This window comes from Myxocyprinus asiaticus, chromosome 2 (assembly GCF_019703515.2).
Source record: "Myxocyprinus asiaticus isolate MX2 ecotype Aquarium Trade chromosome 2, UBuf_Myxa_2, whole genome shotgun sequence".
Classification (NCBI taxonomy): Eukaryota; Metazoa; Chordata; class Actinopteri; order Cypriniformes; family Catostomidae; genus Myxocyprinus; species Myxocyprinus asiaticus.
Window position 1 is genome coordinate 34,773,570 of NC_059345.1, and position 15,465 is coordinate 34,789,034.

The 15,465-nt window shown below is 37.2% G+C and overlaps 1 protein-coding gene across 1 annotated transcript; it reads left to right on the forward strand.

Annotated features, from left to right (window-relative positions):
• Positions 1 to 9,842: 9,842 nt before the first annotated feature.
• Positions 9,843 to 11,667, forward strand: LOC127456581 (fin bud initiation factor-like). The gene has a single exon (XM_051725079.1). The coding sequence runs from the start codon at positions 10,202 to 10,204 to the stop codon at positions 10,826 to 10,828; it is 627 nt and encodes a 208-aa protein (XP_051581039.1). The 5' UTR covers positions 9,843 to 10,201; the 3' UTR covers positions 10,829 to 11,667.
• Positions 11,668 to 15,465: the final 3,798 nt, after the last annotated feature.

The window sequence follows — 15,465 nt, forward strand, 5'->3', positions numbered from 1 at the left end:
CAGTCTAAGGTCCTGAGCACTCTGGACCAGGTGTTCATTGAGGATATCTCTGTGTTCTGCTGCGTTCTGCTTTTCTTCAACCAGTCCCTGCCTCAGAAAAACACTCCCACAGCATGATACTGCCACCACCATGCTTCACCGTTGGGATGGTATTGCGCGGGTGATGAGCAGTGCCTGGTTTCCTCCAGACATGATGCTTAGAATTGAGGCCAAACAGTTCATTCTTCTTTCATCAGACCAGAGAATCTTGTTTCTCATAGTCTGAGAGTGCTTTTTTGCAAACTACAAGCATGCTTTCATGTGTCTTGCACTGAGGAGAGGCTTCTGTCAGGCCACTCTGCCATAAAGCCCAGATCGGTGGAGTGATGCAATGATGGTTGTCCTTCTGCAAGTTTCTCCCATCTCCACACAGGATCTCAGGAGCTCAACCAGAGTGACCATCGGATTCTTGGTCACCTCTCTTACCAAGGCCCTTCTCCTCCGATTGCTCATTTTGGCCAGGCAGCCAGCTCTAGGTAGAGTCCTGTTTGTTCCAGACTTCTTCCATTTAAGAATTATGGAGGCCAGTGTGCTCTTGGAAACCTTCAATGCAGCCAGTTGTTTTTTTTTTTTTTTTTTTTTTTTTGTAGCCTTCCCCAGAACTGTGCCGCAACACAATCCTGTCTCTGAGCTCTGTCTCTGAGCTCTTTGACCTCATGGCTTGGTTTTTGCTCTGATATGCATTTTCAGCTCTGAGACCTTATATAGACAGATGTGTGCCTTTCCAAATCATGTCCAATAAATTGAATTTTCCTCAGGTGGACTCCAATCAAAGTGAAGAATCATCTCAAAGATGATCCAGAGAAATGGGATGCACCTGAGCTAAATTTCAAGTGTCATAGCAAAGGGTCTGAATACTTATGGCAATGTAATATTTCAATTTTTTATTTGTAATAAATTTGCTATCAAAGTTATCAAAAATCTGTTTTTTGCTTTGTCATTATGGGGTATGGAGTGTAGATTGATATGAAAAATATAATAATTTAAATCATTTTAGCATAAGGCTGTAACATAACAAAATGTGGAAAAAAGGAAGAGGTCTGAATAATTTCTGAATGCACTGCATATTGTCCAAATATTATCTTTGCTTCTAACTTCATTAAATGTGTCTTGCATAATCTGAACAACTCATGTCTGGGCACATTTCATCTGGAAAATCATAGAGAGAATTGTGTGACTGTGTATCTGTTCATTCTTCCATAAATTCCGCATTGTTGCTAATTTTCCTTCCTCTTCCAGTTTCACAATACAAATAATGAATGTCAAAAATAAGGGGACCAGCAGAGAGTTATTATTCCAGATCCACATGTGTAGGCAGGGCCCTTTCTAGGCATAGGCAAACTAAGAGGAGGCTGCTGCAACGCACCCCAAACACCACACACAATGGGGGCAGCAATAGGGATCTCGCCTAGGGTGCCAGAATTGTCTGAAATGACCCTGTGTGTAGGTCATTAGAGTTGGTGGTTCTTTCTAAACACAAACGTCTTTGATATCACTAATATGTTACTAGAGCTTTGGGAATGTACCAAATGGCACATTAGGGAAGCAGTACATTTATTTATTTTTGTTTTGTTGTTTATCTATTTCTTGTTTGGAAATCATACAATGTGATGCTTTCATGCACCTTGCAGAGGATTTTTCCATTTGCCATTTAGTAGGGAACTATCACAGAAGAATAATTTTTGGCGTAGCTTAAATGGAGGCTTATGTACTCAGACTCTTAGTAATTGAAGACAAATGCTCCCACTGTGATGTGGTATTGCTTTGTGCTATGTGGATAAGCAACAGTTGAGAAGAGTGTCATTCTGAAGTTATGCCAGGAAAGACTGATGAGTGGATGACGAAGCAGCCTTATACATTATTGGTATTGATCATTAAACATCACACCTCAGATTTAAATTTAAAGTTAAATTCTGATTGTGACCTTTAACAAAAGTCATATACTAAACGCATTTAACACTTAACATGGAAGACTTCACCATACCTGGGTAAATATTTGACCAATTCAGGTCCAAATGCTCACTTCATAGAAAATTGACTTAGAAAAGAATAATTTTTTGCAGGACTGAAATATATGTGAACATTAGTCTCCAGAATATTTCCATATGGAAAATGTATAAATGAATAAAGGGAATGTGAGGGAAGCAGCTGACCACATAATAGCTGGAAAAAATCTCTTCAGCAGCTCTTCAACAAACAACTATATTTCCTTAGATTCTCCATGTGGGGATTTACCCCCTATTCTATCCCTTTTACTGCCTAAAGGCTCAAATATACGTCATACTAAATCAAATAACGAACATTTAGAACAAAATCTAGCCAAAAAGACGGTGTTTTTGTGTTCGTTTCCGTGGTTTGAAACAGCTTGCCTGGGCAAACTTTTAGGAAAACTTCTAAACAACTTCTAAACACCTTCTTACTGCCATTGGTCCACATCATCGGTAGGTGTGTGGACAGCTTATTCTGTTTATGTTGTTCAGTCAGTCAAAATCAATCAACGAGAACACACAGCATGTTACAACACAGAGTTATTAGCGAGCTGGTGCACATTTACCTACATCTGTACAATCGTTCACACAGAGACATTTTCCAAGATCATGTCATGTGATTTTGTTTTGTTTTGTTTAATTAGTCTACAAAAGGAATCATAACTACTCAAATACTCTGAAGGGCCTATTCACTGTTTTGTTGTATATGCTGTTTCACTCATGTGCCTTCTGCAGTGAAAGCCATTCAAACATCTGCCCAAAGTAAGATATGCCTGTCATCATTATTTTGTCTTTATTCTGCACATTAATACTTTTATACACTCATCTTTGCAGTAATATCAGTGTCATCATAAATTACAATAGCAGAGTTTAATTAGCACATATTATGGCCGCCTATAGCGTGTTAGCGCATTAGCGTCATGAATAGGGTGACCATTTTCTGGTTGTCCAAAAAGAGGGGGGTGGGGAATAATAGGGTTCAAAACAGTGTTACTATGAATGCAAACTTTAATACAGTGAAAAAAACACTCTATTAGCATAACATAAATATATATAAATAAATAAATTTCCAACATTCTTTTGAATGTCCATGTACTAAAATAAAATATTTGATGCCATGAGTGTACCTTCATTTACTATTACTATTATTTTGAATGGCCATGTACTAAAATAAAATATTTGATGCCATGAGTGTACCTTCATTTACTATTACTATTATTTTGAATGGCTATGGAAAATGAAGCAATGTGATAACAATTTTACCTGGTCGCAAAAAGTAGTGCATTAATTTACCTGATGAACTTTCACCTTTTGCTGACCCAGAGCTAATGTGTGCTTCTAAATCACTTGCACCTTTATTATCAACTGACACATAAGTGCCAGTTTTACATGTCATACATTCTGCTTCCCATGGATCTCGACCTGGATGAAAGCATGGGAATTTTCTGTGCAAATCTTCTGTAAATTTGGGCATTGTTTCCACTCAGCTGACATTTGCTGCTACTGTCAAGCAACCGGGAAAAAGAGGACATATGGTCACCCTAGTCATGAATTCAAAATGTAAACAAGACAAATTAAATCTTTTCTACTGCATATATATTTCTTTAAATCATCATTGAGTGGTTAAAACAGCTTTTACTGATCTCATGTGAATTCTACTCATAGAATGAGGCATTGTCATTGATAGCATATTTTAATATCACATTAGCGTCCTCATATTTAAATGTACTTCTAAACACCTCCCACAGTGGTGTGGCGGGTGTCTGAATGATCACAAACAGTATACTGTTGCTTGACTATTTCGAACTTCTTTTTACCCCTGAACGAAGAACGAATCTGATCACTGTATGCATACACCTCAATGAATGGTGAAGATCTGTATCCATAATGCAGAATAGATTTTTGCTTAGAATAATCCAGTATTCTCCAAACACAGTCAAATAGACCTGTTTACTTTTTATTAGAGTTTTAGTTACTTTACATTTCATCACTTGCTTTCAGTTTAAATGTCAGTTCTCAAACTCACTTTTAAAATGTTATTGTATTTTTTATGAGTTATTTTTCTTAGTTAAGAAAAAATAATTACAACTGGATCTGTTTTGTTATAAGAATTTGCATGGAGTCTCTAAAGGTATTACTTGTGTTTATTATATTCTTCCAGGGATCGACATGGCTCCTAGAATTGCATCATAGGCTTTTTTTGTTGTTGTTGTTGTTTTTTTTTTTTTTTTACTTAATGGACTTGTAAATCCAGAAAGTTTATGGAACTGGGCAGTAGCTATCAGAGAGTCCGGTGTAAGATCACCATTGGACTGAGTTCCTGGAACATGTGTGTGTGATAAAGGAACAACACAAGGGGACCAAAGTGTTCATTAGCCATCTGAGCCATCACAGAGCTCTTAACCAAAAGAGATTTGTAAGGCTTCAAGTTTGTCTAACATAATCAGTTGTGCTTCCTGTGTATGAGTGCACCTGCTGATAATTCAGTCACATTTAACTTTTGGTTTCAGATTCAGACAGTGATAGCTTTTTAAGCTTCTATGGCCTCCCATACTGCCATCTGGCTCTCATCTAGGTTTCCACCCCAGTGACAGTGTGTGGATAGTCAGATTAAATACAAGATGCCAGAAAGGTTGTATAGGTTACATAGATTAGGCATGCTTATATCTGAGCATTATAATTATGCATACATGTGTGATTCTCACGAAATCTGTCAAGAAATGTCCTGGTCATATTTAACCCCAAATAAAAAAAATAAATTATAGTTTCCATAAAGAAAATGAAGCTTTAATTTTGGAGCATTAAGATTTTTTTGCATTGTGACAGTATTTACAGGACTCATTTTATCCCCCAAATTCTCATTATTCTAACATGTCTGGACATTTTACATTTACTATTCTCAGTGTTTTCAATGATGATTATCATTACTATATCACATTAAATATTTCTAGAGTAAAAAAAAAAAGTTGCAGTTGTACAAAGATTTTTTCGAATTAAAAGCAGCACAAATTAAAGGCAGTACCAAGGGAGTACTATTATGATGTATAAACAGTCACTACGTTTACATGGACAACAGAAAGTGGCTTTTTGCGAGAAAGCAGTATTCCCGTTTACATGCAATGTATCATTTCCCCGCAACGCTTGTTTAAATAGCGCAAATATACGCAAACATGTGGGACAGTCGACATTTTACATTGGTGTGCATAAATGGGTATAGTTTATAGTGTATGTGCTTTTCCTACTGTACTCCCAGAAATGTTGAATTCTTTCCACTGTGTTGACTTCTTGTTAAGCTGCATACTATGGCATTTGTTATCCAGTCTGTTCACGCACATGTGCACCCTTTAAACACCCATCTGCAAAAAAACTTTTTTTGTTGGGTAATTTACTCAAAATAAGTAAACCACTACATTACTGATTACTTAATCTAAAAAGTAATCACATTTCTAATTATTTTATTTAATATGTAACTGTAATCTGATTTTTAAAAGAATTTAAAATGTAATATATTACACTATTTGCTTTGAATAAAAAGCAGTTAGATTACAGTAACTAATTACTTTGTAATCAGATATACGCAACACTGTGTATAAATAGAATTCAAATAATATATAGTTTTTTCGCATTGTGATAATGAGAATATCATGATCATCTTTTTTGTGCTGCGGTAATTAGAATGGGGGTAAATGTGTGTAAATGCAAATTCCCTTTGGAGGCAAGTCAGTCCACTGGGCCGCCATCTTTGGAACACTCCCGGGCAGCTATTTTCTATGGAGACAGGAGGCATAAAAGTACAGCTACTATCTACTTGAATGGAGAAAGACCGAAATCTCTAAAATTGTCATTGTTACAATAAAAAAAACATATTTCAAATCAACAGTTAAATCTGAATGGTATCATAAATTGTGCTTCTTTAGCTCAGATCCTGCTAAAAAGCGCTATTTTTCAGGCTAGTCCATCTAATGCGCATGTATGTTTTCAAGCTGACAGACAGGCAATGTCTGTTTCTAAAAAGTGATTGGCTCTTTTACCTGTAAGGCGGGACTTCCTTTCTACATCCGCCATATTGGGCATTCCAATTTCTCCAATTCAATTTAATATAAGTGCCCCGTCTCGGGTTAAATAGTCTCTGGTAAATGTCATGAAAGTTACAATCACAACGTAAAACATTTTAATGGCACAAAAAAAAGGCTTTATTTGCCATTTGTAAAATATGATTTCTTAAATTTTTTCTCATTTGACTTTGGAGTAAAATAGGACCAGGACATTTTCTTGACAGTTTCCATGAGAATTCCCCACATATGGGTCTGTCATCGAGGACCATTGACACTGTCTATATAAAGTATTATTGAAAAGAAAAAAAAGAGTGCACTTCAAATAGAGAGAAAAAATATAAACCCAAACTTTAATGCACAGTTGGTTTGATAAAGCATTTCAATGTGATTTAATTTACATGCATCATGCTACTGTTTGTGTGTGCCTGTCCTCTCAGAGTTATCTTATTAGATCCTGAAGAACATGATGTGTATTATGTTTCATGTCCCCTTTGGCTGCGTTCCCCAGCATCTGTATCTTTTATGACCATCTTTCTCAAAAGCCTTTTGCTCTGTGGAAAATATAGTGGATTAATGACGAAACAACTGTTCTCCCATAATTCTTACCTCAAAGATCAAAACTGGCCTGAGTTCTAGTTCATGCAAGGTTCGTGGTATTTAAGCCAGTGCCCATTTTTTCCTTGCCGAGCTAATGGCATGAATTCAGTCTAACCACAAAGGAACTGCACACGGCCTTCATTACTTAACAGGCCCGCCCAAGCACAACATGATGACCTCAAATGTATTTATAATGCACACTCTTAGTGCAAAGGCAGGCTGAGGTGTGCAATTCAAAACTTAATATTCAGACACAGTTTGGGAAGTCTAATAATTGAATATGATATGGAGCTTATGCAGCTAATGCCGAGTTAAAACACTTGAAAGTTATGAAAAATGCCAGTAAGCTAAAATACAGTATATGCACCCCTGTTATTAAGATCATTAGCAGGGCAAGAGTGGGGGAAGTACATTGTGAGCTGGCAATGTTCCATACACTGGGGCTTAGGAGAAGGGAGAGAGAGAGAGAGAGAGCCAGCCCCCTTGTAGTGGATATCTGTGGGAGGAACATTGGGGGAACCAGGTTCAAAGGGGTGTAGGGCGTCTGAGTAGAGGTACTTGAACACCATAAAAATTAGAGCAATCTATAAAGAATGAATTCAAACAGAACAACTTCCACTGTAGTGGAAAACAGGACTCTCTTTCTCACACACACACACACACACACACACACACACACACATTCTCTCACACACACACACACACACACATTCTCTCACACACACACACACACACAGTGGAGTCTTTCCTCCACTCTGGCTCGTGTTCGTCATCTGTGGTGATTTTTTTTTTTTTTTTACTGAGGTCTGAGGGAGAGCTATTATTTTACTGGAACTCTGCCTCTCTATACAGTATCAATGAGATGCATGCTATAATGAGGACACACCACTGTGGCTCAAAGGCATTCCCTGTTACCTCATGCTCTCAGACACATACCAGACTGAAAGACCATTTGCTAAGGATTTAATGTTGTAAAAAAAACAAATGCGTGTCTTGAAAGGTGTGTGTGTCTGTTGCGTGTGGTTACATGTGTTTGCTTAAGAGCCATATGTTGAAATAAAAGCACACTGGCACTAGCTTTACAATGTCTGTAAAAATGATGAAAGATGGTTGTAAATTCAACAAGCCCGACCAAACAAGGCTTTCTATGACCAATGCGGTGCTGTGATCCTTTGTGATCCAAATCTTGGGGAGGATATGAAAATCTTCATACATCATATATGACATCACTGTTTTTGTTACATTTTCCACCCAATGTTTGCCTGTTATTTTTCTTGGAAGTTTTTGTTGGAATGTGTGGCTCATTAATGCCTGGAGGTTAATGTTTCATTACAGCACATTACAAAGTGCCAAATAGCAGTTCAAATTAATGCACAGATAAATATACAATTATATTCATTGCATACTCTTTAATATTTATACACTGTGTATCATACCAAACATTCAGAAAAAAGCACTTTCAGAAAATTTTAATTTTTACCTGCTCATCTGAAATGCCTGTCTGCTTTCCTCACCCTGAAAAAACAACTGGTCATTTCTATGGACGCCTTTAACATCTTTACTGGCGTCACATTTGACTCGTGTGATATATTTCATGTTTTCTAAATTCATCTGAAAGTTTTGTGTTGGGAACAGATCTACAGACTGAAATTGCACATATTGTCAAACACTGACTGTGTTATGAAAGACACAAAGATTTATTCCTGCATGGGGCACTTGATAACCGAATCATCCATGCATCCGCATTTAAATCTCAGAATGATGACATTTTACACTGGATAGTATTTTTAATAAAAACTGATAATTGCAAAGAATCATACCTGTGAATGGAAATCCACCTCAGCATTAAATCATTTGTAAAAATCCTCGTCCAGTAATAATAAACAACTGTGACTGACCCATCCTGGCCAGCGTTGAGAAAAGTAACAGGTACCACATGACACTGCCTTCTACACTAGAGGGTGATTGCATTGCTGAGTTCGTAATGGCATACTTCCCATGCTACTCTTACTACTTCTGCCATGTCAGAAATAGTAAGAGTAGTATGGAAGTATGCCATTACGAACTCTGCCCGTGACACTAGTTGGGCATACAAACTGGCACAACATAGTATATATATATATATATATATATATATATATATATATATATCATCTGCTGCCAGATATTTGTATATGGAGTAATGTATTTGAACTGTATAATAATATTTATTATATAAAATGTATAATTGTTCAAATTATATACTAAATTATATTTATTTGTGGGTCTTTCTCACTTTCTCCATTTATTTGTGGGCTTTTCTCAAATATTGATATATGCAATTAATTGCAACTAATTGTGATTAATTAATCAGTACATCATGTATTTAATTAATTCCATTACAGATTTTGATCAGTTTTCAGCCTTAGTTTAAAGGAAAGTTTCACTCAATAATAAAAATAAATAAATAAATAAATAAAGAATTCTGCAATTATTTACTCACTCTAATGTCACTTCTTTGGTGGAACACAAAATGTGAATGTTCAAAAAGTCTTCACAGTGTTTAATTGCCATATAAAGCAAGTGAACAGTGACTCCTGTCAAGTTCGAAAAAGGTCAAAAAAAACAACAAAAAAAAACAAGGTAAGATTAATCAATATGATTCCTGCACTATATTCAAAGTCTTCTGAAGCGATAGGATCACTTTGTTTGATGAACCGAATGAAATGCAAGTCTTTTTTCACTCTCAAATCAAAGCAAATATGGAGGCTAATGTAGATAACATCAAACCTCATTAGTTCTCATCGCATCTCGTGACCAAACGTCATGCCACCTGTTTGTACGACATTAGGGTCATTAGTGAACTATTCCTTTAAATGTTGCACGTCATTTTTTTTTTTTTTTTTTTTTTTTTTGAACACACAAATGTAGAGTAGCCTTCAGCTCTTATTTAAAAAAAAAAAAAAAAAGAGAGTAGTTTACATACACAACGTAATAATACACCTCTCCACGACCAGCCTAATCCTGTTGTGTTTCTGTAGCTTTCAGGAGCGCTAAAAGTCTCCGCAAACTCATGTTACTTTGATGACAAACCCTGTTATGTGTGCTGCCAATTATGTGTGCAGCCTTTTAAGTGAAGGAGTGACGGGCTTGTAATTTGAGAGTCAGACCGGGGGTTTTATTATCTAAAGCACAGAGCCTGAACAGTCCAGATGTTGAAATAGACACAAGCAAGCCAAGGAGGACACTGCGAGGGTTTTTGTGTTTTCCTATCATCTGTTTATTTCTCCGAGCATACTGAGGTTAAAATAATAATAATAATAATAATAATAATTAAAAAATAAAATAAAAATCTGGCGAGTCTTTCTCCCACCAAATCCAAAACTTCTGTGGTCATTTGATTCTGATGATTTAGCTGTCTCGTGTCGGGACAGCTCGACATTGTAAGCTCTGGACATATGTGGGATTGGAGGAGGAATGCTGTCGTAACGTTTGAAGAACACAGTTGAAGGTACTTTTAAGTCTGATAAGGCAGAGGTGGGCATGATGGCTTCATCTATGATCATTCTGATAGCCTCTTTGATCTCGTTGCGTTTCGGAGGAGCTTTATTTTCGGGACCTCTGCAACCGGAGATGTCGAACGGCACTTTTCATCATTATTTCGTGCCGGATGGCTTCTATGAAGACAACGACGACCCCGAGAAATGTCAAATGCTATTTAAAATGACCGACGATCGCAAATGCACCCTGGACGAGGACCAGGACTCGGTGATCCGGGACGATTTTACCATCATTAAGCGTCACATCGAAGACGCGGCGAGGGTGCTGGAGGGAATCGGGAAGAGCATCTCCTTTGACCTGGACGGAGAGGACAGCTACGGGAGATACCTGCGACGGGAGACGACTCAGATTACCGAGGCGTTTTCCAACTCCGAAAAGTCTCTGCTGGAGCTGGAAGTGAAATTCAAACAGAGTCAAGAGAACGAGCTGAAAGAGGAGCACAAGATCAGCGACGACGTTCTCAACATGATCGTGCACACGCGGGACGTCCTGAAGGAGACACTGGACATCTCACTGGGACTGAAAGACAAGCACGAGCTACTGTCACTCATCATCCGGAGTCACGGGACCCGGTTAAGCCGCCTGAAAAACGAGTATATGAAGGTGTAGAGGACTGTTTTCTGTTTGGGATTTTGGCTAAATTGATGCATCTGTTTTGTGCAATAAGTGGATGCCAATATTCACTTAATAGCTGCAATCATAGCTACATGAAGACAGTCATTAAATACGTTAAGCTTGTTGTTGCAGCTCAGAAAATAAGGCTGTCATCTCAGTCTCACCAATATAGAGGTTTTACCTCTGAGAGGGACACAAAAACTGAATTAGATGCAATGTTGCCATGCTCACTAATATTTTCTCTGATAAAGATGTAGGTTGTGTTTGCTGAAAGGCATTACTTGAACTTTGATTTCAGAGACAGTTAATGTAAACATAAGGAATATAGTTTTCATTGTACAAATTTTAGCTTTCATATCAATAATTAGTTTATTACAAGAGCATGTTCTTGGAATAATTTTTAACCATTCAGTCTGACAATCCTCCAAACGATAATGGCATGAATGAACATGATATTATTAATTTCATTATTATTATTGCTTTCTATAATACATTGGGAGGGGGAAAATAATTTTTGCTCTTCTTTGTACATGTTATTTTGTTGTGTTCCCTATGAAATCGATATATTTTATATTGATCTTTTAAATATATTAAAACTGTGAGTGTTTATATTTATAAAAAAGCTTAAATGTATTCATTTTATGAGATTCATTTTCTTGTAATCCTCTTAAAAGTCATGGAAAAAGGACTATCTGGGATGACATATTCCCAGACACTCCAAAATGACTGCGGGCAAAAATATTGGACTTAAAGCATTTGACCATAATGTGGAGCTCCATTCCTGAGAGATATTTTTTGTTCATGCAGCTTTGTAATAAAAATCTTTAAGATAAGTTTGTGTGTGTGTATGTGCACAAAACTAGAGCATTATACAGTACCTGGAAACAGAACTGGGCCTCGTTTCCCAAAAGCATCTTAAGCCTAAGTAGATCGTAGATTCCATTTTACGATTGATCTTAGTTTTGCGGTCCGTTTCCCAAAGCCATCGTAACTTTAGTAGTACTTGAAAATGGTCGTAGATTAACGAGTGCTCCGGAGTAATTTATTTATTTATTTATTTATTTATTTATTTATTTATTTATTTATTTTTACAGCAGTTAAGTTGGAACTGGGATATTTTTTAATGAACTACACAAGTTTGGTGCAGACAAGATTTGATTAATTTATATGTTGGTTTGTCCTCCCTGCTCCTCACATGGATCTATAAGAAAGATAAAACACGTACGATTTGGACAGGCAACTTCAAAATCATTGTAGTGAACACACTGAATATATGAAACAGTACACATAAATGCCTTCACCAACTAAAAAAAAAAAAAAAAAAAAAAAAAAAAAACATTGTATGCTTAGGTTACAAGGTAACCTTGATATTACACTACCTTGTTGATCAGGCAGAAGAATAGGCACAGAAATGGAGGGCCTAGCAAACTTAAATTCCTCCAAAGCGAGTTATTTATCTTCGATTTGAAGGCGAACCCTCTTGATCCTGAGCACCTCCTCCCGGAATTTTGCATCTCTCTCAGATGCCTCTTTCAGTGTCTTCTGGATATCTTTTAGAAGGTCCACTTTCTCCCTCTCCAGCTCCTGGCTACAGGCACAGGTGGCCTCAAAATGTTTAGATGTTTGGGGAACCACTGAGGAAGTGTGCAGCATAGGTGGGGTACCGGGGGGACAGGAAACTCAGTCTAGGTGAGACATGGGGAACCTGATCTTCCCTCCTCAGAAGTTATTGCCACTGTGGGCAAAACACCCCCATGGACATCCACACCCCCAGTAATGCCATCTGTGGAAGTGGCACCCATTATACTCGGGGCCCTCTCCTCCTCTTGAGTAAAAGACTTAAAAAATCTTGCCATTTTTCCCTTATGTCTTGACCGCTTCTTTTCACACCTTTGGCTGCTGTAATTTTTAAAGCAATTACTTCCCAAACCTGGCCCTTCTCTTTGTTGGTGTGGGCACCTTTAAATCTACTGAACAAAACCATCTTGTGGTTTTCAACTTCTTCCAGCATAATCTGAACTTCCTCAGACCTAAAAGCAGCCTTCTGCTTTTTCTCACTCGCCATCTGTCTTTCATCAAACGATGTGCGTATTACGTAAGCATTTTATAGACGCATCACGCTGCTTGTAAAGTCAAGACACCTGCTTTATGCATACATCATATCTGTGAACTATTTTTAACCACATACGGTATAAATTGAAAACGATAATAATAATTATAATAAATGTAAACAGTTTTCTTTACCGACAGAAAATAATAATTTTAGTGTACCGTGATTAATTAATTATTCTGGTTAAGTTTATAAAAATAATTAAAAAAATTGTTTTGAAGTTGCGACAGAACAATCACATTTCAGCACCCCATGAACACGGACAGCGTCTTGTTAAGTAGTACTTAAGAGAGGTGTACGAGCGTTCTTGTTACGAGCATATTTGGGAAACGCACGTAAAAAATAACGAACGTTCGTTAAATCGCTCGTAGAAAACGCTCTTAACAATTAAGATCAATCTTTACTGGGAAACGAAGCCCTAACCAAAAAAGCTAAAGAAACAATTCACCCCAAAATAAAAATTCCAAACCTCTTCCAAATCCGTATGACTCTCTTTCTTATGCAGAACACAAAATGGAATTTTTGTATTAATTTTCCAGTCTGACTTTTTAATACAATGGCAGTTGATAGGGACTCAAAACTTAAACAAGAGGCTTGTGCATCATATTCCAAGTCTTTTAATGGAATACGATATATTTTCGTGAGAAACAACCTGAAACATAAGTAATTTTTTATTGGAAATATTGACGTCAGTTCACATTCATGAGCGCTATGAGAGAAGTTCGTTCACAGCGGCATGTGGGTTCACACGAGAACTTACGTTGTTAATAGCACTAACCTTCTGGGTTGTTTCTCACCAAAACGTATTGTGCCTTCAGAAAACTTGGAATATGATGCACAAGTTGCATGGACTACTTTTATGATACTTTTGACTCTTTATGTCAGAATCTGGCTGGTGAGAGAAAAAAAGATTTTAGAATTTGGAAAGTAAAGAGGAAAAGGCAGATGTGCTGGGGTCCATGCTGGCCCAAAATACAGTTTTACAACACCTTAGGGCAATGAGTCTCAGAGTTTCAGAATTTATGGTTAGGTCATGCAAGTTCTGAAAAAGAGAGATTTTACCAACATAATCGTCAGTGATTTCAACACTTTTTCAGTTTGTCATCTGACAAATTGCAAATACAAGGAAATCTTAGATGATTTCCTTAATCTAAGATTTCATTTTAGATGAAACATGAGCAGCATCCGATTAGCCATGTGACAGGATTAGAACAGGATAAGGAATCAATTAAAGAGGCACCAGGAGGATATATATATATATATATATATATATATATATATATATATATATATATATATATATATATATATATATATATATAAACTGCCCTCAGACTAATTTTGTATTAATTAATTTACATGCACAGTTTACAGTTTCTCTGAATTGCTAAAACACTAAACCCCATTCTCTGAACCAAACGGTCAATTGCCTAAACCCATTTGTCGAATCAAACACTCTTTTGGGAAAACCTTAAACCATATTGGCCTACTTAGACACAATTTGCAGAACTCAGGAACACTTTTTTTTAAAACTGTAAGCACATTCTCATACTTCAAAGCTAATTTTGCATGGAGATGCATTTGTGATGCAAAATGACAAACACAGGCTGCAAAAGTTAAACACAGTTTCAACACAGTTGTCATCATTTAAACACAATGACTCAATATTGTAAGCACTTGTTTCTAATGATGAAACCAATTAGTGGATGGCATATAAGCAAGTGCAAGTGGCAAGGGCCAGTAGAATGTTGATACCAACAATGGATGGCAACTATCGAGGAGGCAGAAGAGAAAAAGTTTGCATCAGAGGTGGCGGATGAGGAGGAAGGGTACGTGTACGAGGTGGTGGATGAGGAGGAAGGGTACGTGTAAGAGGTGGTGGATGAGGAGGAAGAGGACAAGGAATTCCAAGAGCACCAATTTCTGATGAAATTCATGCCACCGTCATTGATCATGTCATTGTTCATGGGATGGCGATGATGGAAGCTGGACAACGGGTTCAACCAAACCTGAGCAGGTTCTCAGTGTCCACCATAGTGAGGACTTTCAGACAGCATAACAGGTACAGTTCAGTAATTGGGCTCTTTGTCCTTGAATATTTACTGTATGCAAACATTTCAGTACAGTAAATCACTTTTCCAATAGTAAAGCAACTGGAGAACAACCTGTATCATCTATGTATTGAAGTCAAGTCCATTACTGTACTATCATCACAGTACTGTATGTGTATGTAATTCCATCTTTGCTTTTTGTAGAACTGCAAGACTGCCTCGAGGGGTGGTGGATGTTCCATGTTTACGCTACAGCAAGAGGCTCACATTGTTGATATGGTCCTTCAAAATAATGCCATCCGTCTTAGAGAAATACAAAACCAAATAATCAAAGATAATGCCAATTTTGAAGGTATCAACAGTGTGAGCATCTCCACTATTGATCGTATCTTGCAGAGGAACTGGGTACGCATGAAACAAGTGTACCAGGTACCCTTTGAGCGCAACTCTGAAAGAGTTTCTGAGTTTGG